The 15273-nt window shown below is 43.4% G+C and overlaps 1 protein-coding gene across 9 annotated transcripts in view; it reads right to left on the bottom strand.

Moving 5' to 3' along the window:
- MYRIP (myosin VIIA and Rab interacting protein) overlaps window positions 1-15273 on the bottom strand; it is a 393633-nt gene that overhangs the window by 39916 nt on the left and 338444 nt on the right. For all 9 annotated transcript variants that reach the window (XM_059161999.1, XM_059161995.1, XM_059162000.1 and 6 more), the window contains one exon: window positions 1647-1886. In XM_059161999.1, the coding sequence (XP_059017982.1) occupies window positions 1647-1886 (240 nt within the window). The remainder of the gene's footprint in view (window positions 1-1646; window positions 1887-15273) is intronic.

The following is a 15273-nucleotide window of genomic DNA, read 5'->3' on the forward strand; positions in this document are numbered from 1 at the left end:
CAGAGCCCATTACCACGGAGGAAGCGATGGGTTGGAGCCCACATCCCAGGGAGGGGTTGCCTCCGGCCTCCAGCCTACAGACATGGCAGGGGACAGATGTGTGCACGCCCTTGGGCAGAGGACCTGACAGACTGAGGAGTAGGAGGATTCAGTGGCTCTGGAGGGTGGAATGGGAATGAATGAGACGCAGAGTCTGAGCTGTCGGAGGGCTCAGGGGCTCGGCGGTGGAAGAGGGCCCCCAGCTGGCTCTTGGCCGGCTCTTGCCATATCCGTGCTCTTTGCTGGCTTGGCCTGGCTCCTCCCACAGCTTGGCTGTTGTACAGATGAAGGAGCTCATTCCCCCACTCATGTGCACTACCAGGAAATTGATAGCTTATATAATGTACTCTCAGAAGAGGGGAAAAAACTGACCAGGAGTGCCAAGAAATCTACATGTTTCCAGGCAAGACCTTATCTGATTACAGAAGAGACAGCTCGTCATAGTAAAGAAGGGACCTGTGATTTGAGGCTAAGCATGTCTGGGATGCAGCCCCAGCTCTGAAGCTGACTAGTTATGGGCCTTGCGTAAGTGCCTTCAGGACAAGCCTCTGCATGACCTTCAAAGGGTTTTTAAACATTTTTAAAAATTTATTTATCAGAGAGAGAAGGCGTGCACACATAAGCAGGCAGAGTGGCAGGTAGAGGCAGAGAGAGAAGCAGGCTCCCCGCTGAGCAAGGAGCCCGATGCGGGACTCGATCCTAGGACCCTGGGATCAGGACCTGAGCTGAATGAAGGCAGCGGCTTAACCCACTGAGGCACCCAGGTGTCCCTCAAAGGGTTTTTATGAAATGAGTTCATTAACATAAGCACTCAACAAATGTTAGCCTCCTTCTCTTCCACTGGAAGCAGTAGGGATAGCCTGACTGTCCAGTAGCCAAGTCTATAGGGATGTGCTTGGAGAAGCTGTAGAGGAAAGAATGGGGGTAGAGCACTGATTGTGGGGTAGGGGCCTAGGACCCCTCCTTTCTGCCAGGGGTTCTTCCTTCTGTGGTTTTCTAGCAATGCCCTTGGGTAGTTAGGGGGGTGGTTTGGGATAGGAGATCAAATGGTTGGGTTTTGGGGGCTTTTACCTGTTTTAAACACCAGGATTCCAAATAAGGCTTGTATGGAAAATGATTTTGAGGCTAAGATAAGCCCAAATATGCAAACTGCAGGGATAAATGACATAGTAGGCCACGTGTAGCACAAAGATCATGGTCTGAAACACTGCTGTTGACTAAAAGGGGGATGGCGAGATGCTCTCAACCCACAGGCAAAGTTCCTCTGGGAAAGGGCGGGGGAAGGAAGAAGTAGCATGGCCCTTTACCAGCAAGAGAGACTGTGAGCATTAATTATAGGCTTGAAGGGTAGTTCCCAGTATAGACTGGGAAGGATAGTTAGTAGAAGGACAGGACAGGTCTTGGAGGCCTGGGACCCACGAGGCCCTCTTCTGGATTGAACCACTTAGCTCAAATCAGCAGGGGTTTCTGGGGCTCTCCTGCATGCATGGGATGGCCATTTGAGAGACAGCTCATGGGGAGCCCAGCACAACTCTGTGCAAATACAGAACTTCCTTTGCCCACCTCCCCACCCCACTGCTACACACATGGAGCTTCACCGCCCTTACCTTCTTCAGCTCTTCCTGGACGCCCTGGCTGTTGTCTTCAGAGGACAGACTTTCCTTGTGGTTCTCAGACTCCGTTTTGGGCTCTGACTCCTGATCTTCTCCCGAAGACATCTCCTTCTCACTCATTTTCATTGCTAACTCGTACAGCCTGTTTCTCAGTTTCTCCTCAGTGGTGGCCACGCTAGTCCGAGGGTGCCGAGGTTCATTGCTGAGGTCAGTCTCTGACAAATCACCTGACACCTTAAATGCAAGCCGGAAGCATGAGCTGAGGACTCCTCTGCCATAATCAGATTTGTTTGTTCCCAATCAACCCCAGGAAAGGACAGTCTAGGAAAACCAAGCTCTCTTAACTTGATCTACTGTCTCTACATGTGAGCTTTTATTTTTCACTTTTACTTTCTCAAACAGGTGCACCTTAACACTCTGTTCCAGGGGTCAGGCAGGTAAGCATCTGTACTCAGAAACATGTTTGAATTCATTGTTTTTCATTTACAAGATGCTTACTGAGTACCCGCCTTGTGCTGATGGTACAAGGCTGAGCACACCTGGTTGGCAGCCCTCAGGTGGAGGTGACATGGTAGTTCTAATAGCCCATTAAGGGGCAGTTAATGGCAGGCCTGAAAGTTCGGGAAAGCTTCCTTGTGGAAGTGATGTTCAAAGTGGAAGTGCTGTTTAAAGCATAGCAGTTGCCCAGCTAAAAGGGACAGAGTGGATAAATGGTATTATAGGATAAGGGCAAAGATTTTGAGATGGTGTGAGGTCCTTGCACTTAGGTAGGCAATAATGGATGGCATTCCCTTGATAATTACAGTCCCAGCTTAATAACGACACCCTTGGCTCCTACTATTCCATTTGGTGAACACCTCCGAAGTTTCTTACAGGAGTAGATCCCTGACTTGACCTGGGGAACTTCAGGATGACAGGGAGATGGTGACTCTCAATCTATCCTTAACTTTAAGTTGGACAGACGTGTATGGAATTTAACACAATAACTCTCAGTATACCATTAGGGTCCATTAGACCCAACTTTAGTTTTTGAGTTTCCTCTTTGAGTTGCTCTATTTAAAAGGCTTGATATTTCATTGCTTTCACTCCTTTTTGAAGGGTTTCCAAAGAACACAGAGAAAATTTACTTATTTTTTAAAAATAAAATAAAACTCGTTCTATTTTGTAATTACTATGTGGGTTCATTGGACCCTTTTATAAATCTATGATGTACGATGACATCTTTGTGATCTTATTTCTCCTATCTTTTGAAATATCTTGCTCTTTCATCATCCTGGGAATGATCTTTCATCATTACTCATCAATTATTCCCAATTATGCTAAAAGAAACCAAAGTAATAAAACAGAAGAATGGAATGGCCTGGAGGGATGATTCAGTAACGAAATAAATCATCATTTATTTTGAGTCTGCTTTTAGCTCATTGCATACAGTTGAGAATTTAGAATTTTTCATATTTGCAGAGAAGAAAAGTGACAGAGAACAACATTTCACAATTATTAGATGACTCAGAAGATGAACTCAAAGAGAAGGAGAACAACTCTTTAGACTCTAACAATGACAGTAAGTTGATTGTATAAGTACAAGCCTTCAGATGACAGTGTCTGAAGGTGAGTTTTCTCAAACTCAAGAGTAAACTGTTTATAAGGACAAAAGGAAATATGGTGAGGGGAGGAGTCAAGATGGCAGAGAAGTAGCAGGCTGAGACTACTTCAGCTAGCCGGAGATCAGCTAGATAGCTTATCTAAAGATTGCAAACACTTGAAAATCCATCGGCAGATCAAAGAACAGCAAAGAACAGCAATTCTGGAAACAGAAAAACAACCACTTTCTGAAAGGTAGGACCGGCAGAGAAGTGAATCCAAAGCGACGGGAAGATAGACCCCAGGGGCAGGGGCTGGCTCCCGGCAAGCGGCGGAGCAACGGCGCATAAAATCAGGACTTTTAAAAGTCTGTTCCGCTGAGGGACATTGCTCCAGAGGCTAAACCGGGGCGAAGCCCACGCGGGGTCAGCGTGGCCTCAGGTCCCGCAGGGTCACAGAAGGATCGGGGTTGTCTGAGTGTCGCAGAGCTTGCGGGTATTGGAACAGGAAAGCCGGCTACAGAGACAGAGCCGACAGTAAGCTCGTGGCTCGGTGTTACCTTGAACCGGTCGCAGGCTCGGAGAGCTCGGAGCGCGGCCGGAGGTCAGGCAGACGGGAGTAACTGGGCGCTGTTCTCTGAGGGCACACTGAGGAGTGGGGCCCTGGGCTCTCGGCTCCTCTGGGCCAGAGACCAGGAGGCCGCCATTTGTATTCCCGTCCTCTGGAACTCTATGGAAAGCGCTCAGGGAACAAAAGCTCCTGAAAGCAAACCCGAGGATTACTCACCCCGGCCCCTGGTAAGGGCGGTGCAATTCTGCCTGGGGCAAAGACACTTGAGAATCACTACAACAGGCCCCTCCCCCAGAAGATCAACAAGAAATCCTGCCAAGACCAAGTTCACCTACCAAGGAGTGCAATTTCAATACCAAGGAGAGCAGCAGAATTCCAGAGGAGGAGAAGAATAAATGAAACAAGATGGGATTGGGAGGGAGACAAACCATAAGTGACTCTTAATCTCACAAAACAAACTGAGGGTTGCCGGGGGGAGGGGGTTTGGGAGAAGGGGGTGGGATTATGGACATTGGGGAGGGTATGTGATTTGGTGAGTGCTGTGAAGTGTGTAAACCTGGTGATTCACAGACCTGTACCCCTGGGGATAAAAATATATGTTTATAAAAAATTAAAAAAAAAAAAAAAAAAAAAAGAATTCCAGAGGAGGAGAAAGCAAAGCACGGAACTCATGGCTTTTTCCCTGTGATTTTTTTTTTAGTCTGGCAGTTAATTTAATTTTTTTCTTTTTCATTTTTTGTTTTTTTTCTCGCCTTCTGGTAAAATTTTTTTTACCTTTTACCTTTTTCTTTTTTAACGTTTTTTAACTAGTTTATCTAATATATATATTTTTTCTTTTTTATATTTTTCTTATTTGTTTTCTTTTTTTAAATTCTTTTCTTTTCTTTTTTTTTTCTTTCTTTCGTTTGGAACCTTTTTTAATCCCCTTTCTCCCCCCTCACGATTTGGGATCTCTTCTAATTTGGTTAAAGCATATTTTCCTGGGGTTGTTGCCACCATTTTAGTATTTTACTTGCTCCTTCATATACTCTTATCTGGACAAAATGACAAGACGGAAAAATTCAACACAAAAAAAAGAACAAGAGGCAGTACCGAAGGCTAGGGACCTAATCAATATAGACATTGGTAATATGTCAGATCTAGAGTTCAGAATGACAATTCTCAAGGTTCTAGCCGGGCTCGAAAAAGGCATGGACGATATTAGAGAAACCCTCTTGAGAGATATAAAAGCCCTTTCTGGAGAAATAAAAGAACTAAAATCTAACCAAGTTGAAATAAAAAAAGCTATTAATGAGTTGCAATAAAACATGGAGGCTCCCACTACTAGGATAAATGAGGCAGAAGAAAGAATTAGTGATATAGAAGACCAAATGACAGAGAATAAAGAAGCTGAGCAAAAGAGGGACAAACAGCTACTGGACCACGAGGGGAGAATTTGAGAGATAAGTGACACCATAAGACGAAACAACATTAGAATAATTGGGATTCCAGAAGAAGAAGAAAGAGAAAGGGGAGCAGAAGGTATACTGGAGAGAATTATTGGGGAGAATTTCCCCAATATGGCAAAGGGAACGAGCATCAAAATTCAGGAGGTTCAGGGAACGCCCCTCAAAATCAATAAGAATAGGCCCACACCCCGTCACCTAATAGTAAAATTTACAAGTCTCAGTGACAAAGAGAAAATCCTGAAAGCAGCCTGGGAAAAGAAGTTTGTAACATACAATGGTAAAAATATTAGATTGGCAGCTGACTTATCCACAGAGACCTGGCAGGCCAGAAAGAGCTGGCATGATATTTTCAGAGCACTAAATGAGAAAAACATGCAGCCAAGAATACTATATCCAGCTAGGCTATCATTGAAAATAGAAGGAGAGATTAAAAGCTTCCAGAACAAACAAAAACTGAAAGAATTTGCAAACACCAACCCAGCTCTACAGGAAATATTGAAAGGGGTCCTCTAAGCAAAGAGAGAGCCTAAAAGTGGTAGATCAGAAAGGAACAGAGACCATATACAGTAACAGTCACCTTACAGGCAATACAATGGCACTAAATTCATATCTCTCAATAGTTACCCTGAATGTTAATGGGCTAAATGCCCCTGTCAAAAGACACAGGGTATCAGAATGGATAAAAAACCAAAACCCATCTATATGTTGCCTCCAAGAAACTCATTTTAAGCCCGAAGACACCTCCAGATTTAAAGTAAGGGGGTGGAAAAGAATTTACCATACTAATGGACATCAGAAGAAAGCAGGAGTGGCAATCCTTATATCAGATCAAATAGATTTTAAGCCAAAGACTATAATAAGAGATGAGGAAGGACACTATATCATACTCAAAGGGTCTGTCCAACAAGAAGATCTAACAATTTTAAATATCTATGCCCCCAACATGGGAGCATCCAACTATATAAACCAATTAATAACAAAATCAAAGAAACACATCAACAGTAATACAATAAGAGTAGGGGACTTTAACACTCCCCTCACTGAAATGGACAGATCATCCAAGCAAAAGATCAACAAGGAAATAAAGGCCTTAAATGACACATTGGACCAGATGGACATCACAGATATATTCAGAACATTTCATCCCAAAGCAACAGAATACACATTCTTCTCTAGTGCATATGGAACATTCTCCAGAATAGATCACATCCTCGGTCTTAAATCAGGACTCAACCAGTATCAAAATATTGGGATCATTCCCTGCATATTTTCAGACCACAATGCTCTGAAGCTAGAACTCAACCACAAGAGGAAGTTTGGAAAGAACCCAAATACATGGAGACTAAACAACATCCTTCTAAAGAATGAATGGGTCAACCGGGAAATTAAAGAAGAATTGAAAAAAATCATGGAAACAAATGATAATGAAAATACAACGGTTCAAAATCTGTGGGACACAACAAAGGCAGTCCTGAGAGGAAAATATATAGCAGTACAAGCCTTTCTCAAGAAACAAGAAAGGTCTCAGGTACACAACCTAACCCTACACCTAAAGGAGCTGGAGAAAGAACAAGAAAGAAACCCTAAGCCCAGCAAGAGAAGAGAAATCATAAAGATCAGAGCAGAAATCAATGAAATAGAAACCAAAAAAACAATAGAGCAAATTAACAAAACTAGGAGCTGGTTCTTTGAAAGAATTAATAAAATTGATAAACCCCTGGCCAGACTTATCAAAAAGAAAAGAGAATGATGAATCATGAATGAAAGAGGAGAGGTCACAACTAACACCAAAGAAATACAAACTATTATAAGAACATACTATGAGCAACTCTACGCCAACAAATTTGACAATCTGGAAGAAATGGATGCATTCCCAGGAACACATAAACTACCACAACTGAACCAGGAAGAAAGAGAAAGCCTGAACAGACCCATAACCAGTAAGGAGATTGAAACAATCATTAAAAATCTCCAAACAAACAAAAGCCCAGGGCCAGACGGCTTGCTGGGGGAATTCTACCAGACATTTAAAGAAGAACTAATTCCTATTCTCCTGAAACTGTTCCAAAAATAGAAATGGAAGGAAAACTTCCAATCTCGTTTTAGGAGGCCAAAATCACCTTGATCCCCAAACCAGACAAGGATCCCATAAAAAAACAGAGTTATAGACCAATATGCTTGATGAACACAGATGTGAAAATTATCACCAAAATACTAGCCAATAGGATTCAACAGTACATTAAAAGGATTATTCACCACGACCAAGTGGGATTTATTCCAGGGCTGCAAGGTTGGTTCAACATCCGCAAATCAGTCAATGTGATACAACACATCAATAAAAGAAAGAACAAGAACCATATGATACTCTCAATAGATGCTGAAAAAGCATTTGACAAAGTACAGCATCCCTTCCTGATCAAAACTCTTCAAAGTGTAGGGATAGAGGGCACATACCTCAATATCATCAAAGCCATCTATGAAAAACCCACCGCAAATATCATTCTCAATGGAGAAAAACTGAAAGCTTTTCTGCTAAGGTCAGGAACACGGCAGGGATGTCTATTATCACCACTGCTATTCAACATAGTACTAGAAGTCCTAGCCTCAGCAATCAGACAACAAAAGGAAATTAAAGGCATCCAAATTGGCAAAGAAGAAGTCAAATTATCACTCCTCGCAGCTGATGTGATACTATACGTGGAAAACCCAAAAGACTCCACTCCAAAACTGCTAGAACTTGTACAGGAATTCAGTAAAGTGTCAGGATATAAAATCAATGCACAGAAATCAGTTGCATTTCTCTACACCAACAAGACAGAAGAAAGAGAAATTAAGGAGTCAATCCCATTTACAATTGCACCCAAAACCACAAGATACCTAGGAATAAACCTAACCAAAGAGGCACAGAATCTATACTCAGAAAACTATAAAGTACTCATGAAAGAAATTGAGGAAGACACAAAGAAATGGAAAAATGTTCCATGCTCCTGGATTGGAAGAATAAATATTGTGAAAATGTCTATGCTACTTAAAGCAATCTACACATTTAATGCAATTCCTATCAAAGTACCATCCATCTTTTTCAAAGAAATGGAACAAATAATTCTAAAATTTATATGGAACCAGAAAAGACCTCGAATAGCCAAAGGGATATTGAAAAAGAAAGCCAAAGTTGGTGGCATCACAATTCCAGACTTCAAGCTCTATTACAAAGCTGTCATCATCAAGACAGCATGGTACTGGCACAAAAACAGACACATAGATCAATGGAACAGAATAGAGAGCCCAGAAATGGACCCTCAACTCTATGGTCAACTAATCTTCGACAAAGCAGGAAAGAATGTTCGATGGAAAAAAGACAGCCTCTTCAATAAATGGTGTTGGGAAAACTGGACAGCCACATGCAGAAAAATGAAATTGGACCACTTCCTTACACCACACATGAAAATAGACTCAAAATGGATGAAGGACCTCAATGTGCGAAAGGAATCCATCAAAATCCTTGAGAAGAGCACAGGCAGCAACCTCTTCGACCTCAGCCGCAGCAACATCTTCCTAGGAACATCGCCAAAGGCAAGGGAAGCAAGCTCTTGCACAGCAAAGGAAACAGTTAACAAAATCAAAAGACAACTGACAGAATGGGAGAAGATATTTGCAAACGACATATCAGATAAAGGACTAGTGTCCACAATCTATAACGAACTTAGCAAACTCAACACCCAAAGAACAAATAATCCAATCAAGAAATGGGCAGAGGACATGAACAGACATTTCTGCAAAGAAGATCTCCAGATGGCCAACAGACACATGAAAAAGTGCTCCATATCACTCGGCATCAGGGAAATACAAATCAAAACCACAATGAGATATCACCTCACACCAGTCAGAATGGCTAAAATCAACAAGTCAGGAAATGACAGATGCTGGCGAGGATGCGCAGAAAGGGGAACCCTCCTACACTGTTGGTGGGAATGCAAGCTGGTGCAGCCACTCTGGAAAACAGCATGGAGGTTCCTCAAAATGTTGAAAATAGAACTGCCCTATGACCCAGCAATTGCATTATTGGGTATTTACCCTAAAGATACAAACGTAGTGATCCAAAGGGGCACGTGCACCCGAATGTTTATAGCAGCAATGTCCACAATAGCCAAACTATGGAAAGAACCTAGATGTCCATCAACAGATGAATGGATCAAGAAGATGTGGTATATATACACAATGGAATACTATGCAGCCATCAAAAGAAATGAAATCTTGCGACAACATGGATGGAACTGGAGCGTATCATGCTTAGCGAAATAAGTCAAGCAGAGAAAGACAACTATCATATGATCTCCCTGATATGAGGAAGTGGTGATGCAACATGGGGGCTTAAGTGGGTAGGAGAAGAATCAATGAAACAAGATGGGATTGGGAGGGAGACAAACCATAAGTGACTCTTAATCTCACAAAACAAACTGAGGGTTGCTGGGGGGAGGGGGTTTGGGAGAAGGGGGTGGGATTATGGACATTGGGGAGGGTATGTGCTTTGGTGAGTGCTGTGAAGTGTGTAAGCCTGGTGATTCACAGACCTGTACCCCTGGAGATAAAAATATATGTTTATAAAAAATAAAAAATTTAAAAAAAAGGAAATATGGTATTTTCATTCAATTCGTCATTCAACAGGAAGGACTTCATCATGTAACGTTTTGTCTCAAGAATCTGGACCATCTTGTGCTAAAAAATATGAGACAGATTCTTTGATCCTTTATGTTGTTTGTGCATCAAATTTACTTGACACCATTGTAACTGGACAAATGTTAAAGGCAGCTGTCTATATAAAGGTCAGTAGATGGATACAGATGATGCAGAAGTGAAAAAGAAGAGCTCCTAGGTTGATAAAATAAAGAGTCCACTGGAAATGACTGTTTCTCTGGTCCTGAGCAAGAATCTGTGATGAGGGTCTTACAAGAGGTGATCTGTGCTCCCAGAATACTTGAGAGAAGGAGGGTTCTTTTGTCTGGGGACACAGGGAATCTCAATGGGAAGAATGACCTCTGAACAGACTCTTGAAAGATGAGGGAAGTTTTAATATGTAGACGTGGCCAGACCTTCTTGATGAGGAAATAGCAGGACCAGTAAGACCCAGGGTACATGAGACTGCTTGGTATAGCTAGAACAATAAGGCCCAGAAATGGGCAATGCAGGGCTTGCAAGTGAGGAGAAAATGGGCCTGGGCCAGACTGCAGAGGGTTAAGGATGAGCATAAGTCGCTGAGCTTGTCTACCAGATGATCTCACTGCCACCATGTGTCTGCACATTAAACTAGCCCAGAAGTCAGCAACTGGCCACAGACCCACACTTGGGAACCTTCTCTTATCAGCTCACTCAACAGATTGAACACACTGAAATATCAATTCATCTTAACTCCTACTTTGCTTTCTTTTCCTTTCTTTTTTTTTTTTAAAGATTTTATTTATTTATTTGACAGAGAGAAATCACATGTAGATGAAGAGGCAGGCAGAGAGAGAGAGAGGGAAGCAGGCTCCCCGCTGAGCAGAGAGCCCAATGTGGGACTCGATCCCAGGACCCTGAGATCATGACCTGAGCCGAAGGCAGCGGCTTAACCCACTGAGCCACCCAGGCGTCCCCCTACTTTGCTTTAGCTTTGGCCTCTTTCTTTACCTTCTAAGAACCTTTGAAGACTTGGGTCAATGGTGATTCAGTCCATAATCAGCGAACATGCACTGAGTGCCTACTATGTGCTGGGCCTGTGCTGGCCACTGGAGCTCACAGGTGGGAGTGACAACCCTCCTGCTCTGGTGGCATTCACAGTGTGATGGAGAGACACCATCTTGACACACTGTGTGCCAGGCACACACATGAACATTTGATGGGATCATGGGGAACCCTCACCTGGTTGGTTGGATTTATGTTGTTGGGAGAGAAAGAAGAAAAGGTGACAGCTGAGTGAACTCTTCAAGAATGAACTCCTAGAGATGATCAGGATTTATATGTCAAGTTTTATCTGAGTGTTGAGAATTGTACGAATGCTAAATGATGGCCCTGGAGTTCAATAAACACTGTAGGCATACGCACTGGGATCCGACACCAGGAGAGGTGATACCATGAACAAAGATGGAAGCATCCTTATCAAAGCCGCCACAGCTTCAAAGCTTACTAAGTAGTATTTGGCCCTGTAATATTTATCAAGTACATCAACAAATATATCTTCAAAGAAATGGATCCTACAAAGGATCAAGCCATCCCTACTCCATGTTATAAACTTACATGCTTTCCCCATGTACTGATTTTCATGTCAGTCTCCATGAGAGCTGGGAAGTAGATGTTCAGTTGGGGTCTTAGCTAATGGGGGTCTGTGGTTGGCCTCTGTGGATCCTTGATACTGTGTGCAGACTTTGATTTCCATGCATACTTTTCTAGGGGGAGGGGTCCTGGCTTTCATTAGATTTTCACTGGCACCTATGCCCCCAAAGGGCTAAGAAGCATTGAAAAGAACACACAATTTACTTCCTGGTGAGACAACAATAGATAAGTACATGTTACTTGATTACAGGGTGGCAGACTTCCAGCTGAATTCAGAGGAAGAGGGAGAAGGGCAGGTGTTTTCCAGGGTCTGTTGGGAACCTGGACCCAGCATGTAGAGAATATGAGGATCTGCAGAATCTCCAGCCTGAAGAATGTTCTCTTGTACTTCAAAGGAACCTTGACTATGAAAGTGTTAGGCAGTGACTCAAACAGATTACCAAGAGCGTTATAAAGACAGTGGAAATTCTAAGAAACTTTTGTGACAGGAAAAAGAGAAAAATCAAGCTGGGTAACTATCAGCAATATGTGTATCTGGGCAGAAAACATTTTCCATAATTGGTTGAAAATCAGAATTTTCTGCCCACTGGTGCTTTGTCTCAATGCCCCCACTTTACAGACTGGCATTAATCTATAGAAGGGGACATTATTTTGAAAACAAGAAACTCCTGTTTTTCAGTTCCCACTAAAACTGCATTCCCTTGCCTCTTCATTTTCTTAGCTAAGCCTAAGCATTTTACCCTAGAGAAAAGAGTATAGATCCAGAAGGAACAGATCAGGGGTCATTGTTCAGCTCACCTCTTTAACAAATCTGACCGCATGGTCCAGATTTTATGGAAGACAGAAGAGGTTTCTAGAGGCTGAGGTTCTCTAAAGTTCAAACACTGGATTTTGCTTGTTCCTTAATTGGGATTCAGGGAGGAGGAGCTTCATAGGCTGTCTGTGGTCTCTGGCCCTTTAGCCCCTAATAATTTGGGACAGCTATAGCAGAGTTGACTCAGACCCTGAGGAAAGGCTTCAGAGGCAGACCTGAAGGGTTCTGGGTCCCCTCAGCTCCTCTGTGAAGCAGAGAATATCCAGAAGCAGGCTTATGGAAGACTGTGGGTGGTGCTGGAAGGTGAGCTTCCCAGGGACTCTTACAGTGGGAGGGAAGGGCTGCCTTGGGGCTAGACAGTCAGGGCCCTGGGTCTCGTGGGGAATGAGAGTGACAGCCATGATGGGGCCTGAGGGAGAAGGACCGGGTTCTGACCTTGTACACAGGGAATAGACCACAGGTTCTCAGGCTTTGGGATGATAGCAGGGCAGGAACAACTTCATGAACAGGCACCCCATCACTAAGAAGACCTGCAAGGACCCATCTCAGCCCTCAGATGGCCCTGCAGCTGCAAGGACACCACAGGCTCCCCCTGAGGTACCCCCAGATGGCAAACATGGAGGAAGTGGAGGGGTTAAAGGGCTGATTATTTACGTAGAAGAGGAAAGATGATTTTAAAGAGATAAAGATGTTGAAATCAGAAGAGGCTTAGAGTTCCTGGATTGGCTAGTTTATATTGCTGCTGGCTCTGCAGACTGAGGAGGTGGAAGAGGAAGGGTATGGCAGTTACAGAAGGACAAACCATCCCCTCTTCCTTGTACCTGTCACTGTAGCATGTGGAACTGGAGACCCAGGCTAAATAAGAAAGTATAGTTTAAAACACCTAGTGACGGAATACTCATTAAGATAAGCTAGGATGGTTTCTTAAACAAGAGTCTGCTGATCTATTCTCAGTGGTCTGCAAGTCCCTATTTATAATAATTTTTAAATTTCGGTTTTCCTTTCATTGATCATCTGGAAAGAAGGCATCATCTCAGTCACCAGGGCAACAGAGTGTTGCCAACCTGACCTCCATGGATCTTAGGTTTTGAGCCAGGTATCCTCTGACCGATTCCTGAGGAATCTGGGGATTCTCAAGTTTGGGGAAACACAGAAAGGGAAGCACATGGAGGTGATGCGGATGTGAGTGGGGGCCAGGCCTGGACGGTTCTCAGAGCTGAGCACATTAGTGTGGATGAGTATTGCACTGGGCACAAGACATGCCAGATCTTATTCAAGTGGCCTGGTAGTTCTCGCTGTATCCACAAGGACGCTGGGCTTGAGGAAGCTGTCCAAGGCCACATGACCAGTGTGGGGTCGAGCAAAGGCCAAGCTCTTCCCATTCTTACAAGACAAGGCCAGATGCTCCAGATTAAATCAGGCTCATTAGGAGAGGAAGATAGAACCATGGTGTAGGGACGGAACTGGACAGGAAAATGATTTAATCCCTTCTCAAGTGGAAGTTTCAATGAGGGAGAAGATAATTTTTTTTTCAAAGCTTTCTGGTACCTGCAGATTTCCTTAGAGGACTGACTGTCTTTACCTTCATTCACCCTTGTGATCTGACCTTATGCACCCTGAAATCCTGCCTGTTTTAATTTAAAGCAATTTCTCGCTTATTATGCCTCCCCATCATCTTTAACAAAATTCTCCACATGTTTGAAGGGAGCCCTGTCAATGTCTTCTAGACTGAGCAACCCTGGTCCTAGAAATCTTTTTTTTTCCCCCCACAAAGCTTGTCTTTCATCTGCTGGGTCATTTGAGGGAGCAGTGGGAGGCTCAGCATTTTCTCCACCTTTTAAAAAAAGGCCCAGCTACAGGATGACTTTCAAATGTTACATATCGGACTTCGTTGACTATATCCTCATGTCCTGGTGGTTCTCCTTGTTTCTGTTGATGAAAAATACCGAACCTGACCTAAAAAGCAGAATTTCTGCAGCTTGCTTTTAGATATTTTAGTGAACTTCAGAGAAAAGCCCTGACTTACAGGTTACCCAGCCCTGGTAGTACCGTCTGTGCCACATGCATGTTTTACTTGCAAATGTCTTGATGGAGTTGTGCTGAAGCCGGAGAAGAGAGGATGAGCCTCGGGCTTGGCTGACTTTCCTGCTGACCTGTTTTTTTCTGAGGACGCAGACGATTTCTGTCTCTGGTGCCTTCACACAGAGGTTTGTCCTCTCCCAGTGTATCACTATTAACCTAAAACTAGTTTTATTCACAGGCTGTGCCGCGGTGATGAAGACATTTATTTTTCTCATAACTGGTGTGATAAGAGCAGTCACGTATACACAGACACATACCAAATCCTCGGTTAGCTAACATGGTGGAAATGGGAACATGTCACCTGGAATCTTAGCAAATTTAATATTACAATCCATTTCCTCCTGCCTCCGTGAGAGCCCCTTCACAAAGAAGGGCCTGAGTTTGGCCCGTGGAACCGCCCAGAGGGCAGATGTGAGCTCTGCCTTTGGTTAAAGGAAGTCGTGAAAACTTAGCACCTAGATATCGATCAAGAAGGTTTATTTTTAGCTTTTACAATTACAGGTCAGTTGTCCTGATGTGGATCCCAGGCTGTTTTCCGAGTCTTTCAGATTATAAAATTGATTTAAAAACAAACAGACAAAACCTTAATCTCATCTGGGGCACACCTCCCTCTCCCAGAACAAAACATCGTATCTGACTAATGGGCTCTGCAGCTCGTCCATATTTTTTCTCTTTATCACCTTCTATCTGACAGAGACTGTACTCGTTCCCGAGTTGTGGTAGCCCCATATAAAATATCTAGAAAATCACCAGCCTGGCCTGCTCAGGTCGATATTTACATGAGGAACAGACATTTGAGACACAATTATTTTCATGCTGA

This window comes from Mustela lutreola, chromosome 2, assembly GCF_030435805.1.
Source record: "Mustela lutreola isolate mMusLut2 chromosome 2, mMusLut2.pri, whole genome shotgun sequence".
NCBI lineage: Eukaryota > Metazoa > Chordata > Mammalia > Carnivora > Mustelidae > Mustela > Mustela lutreola.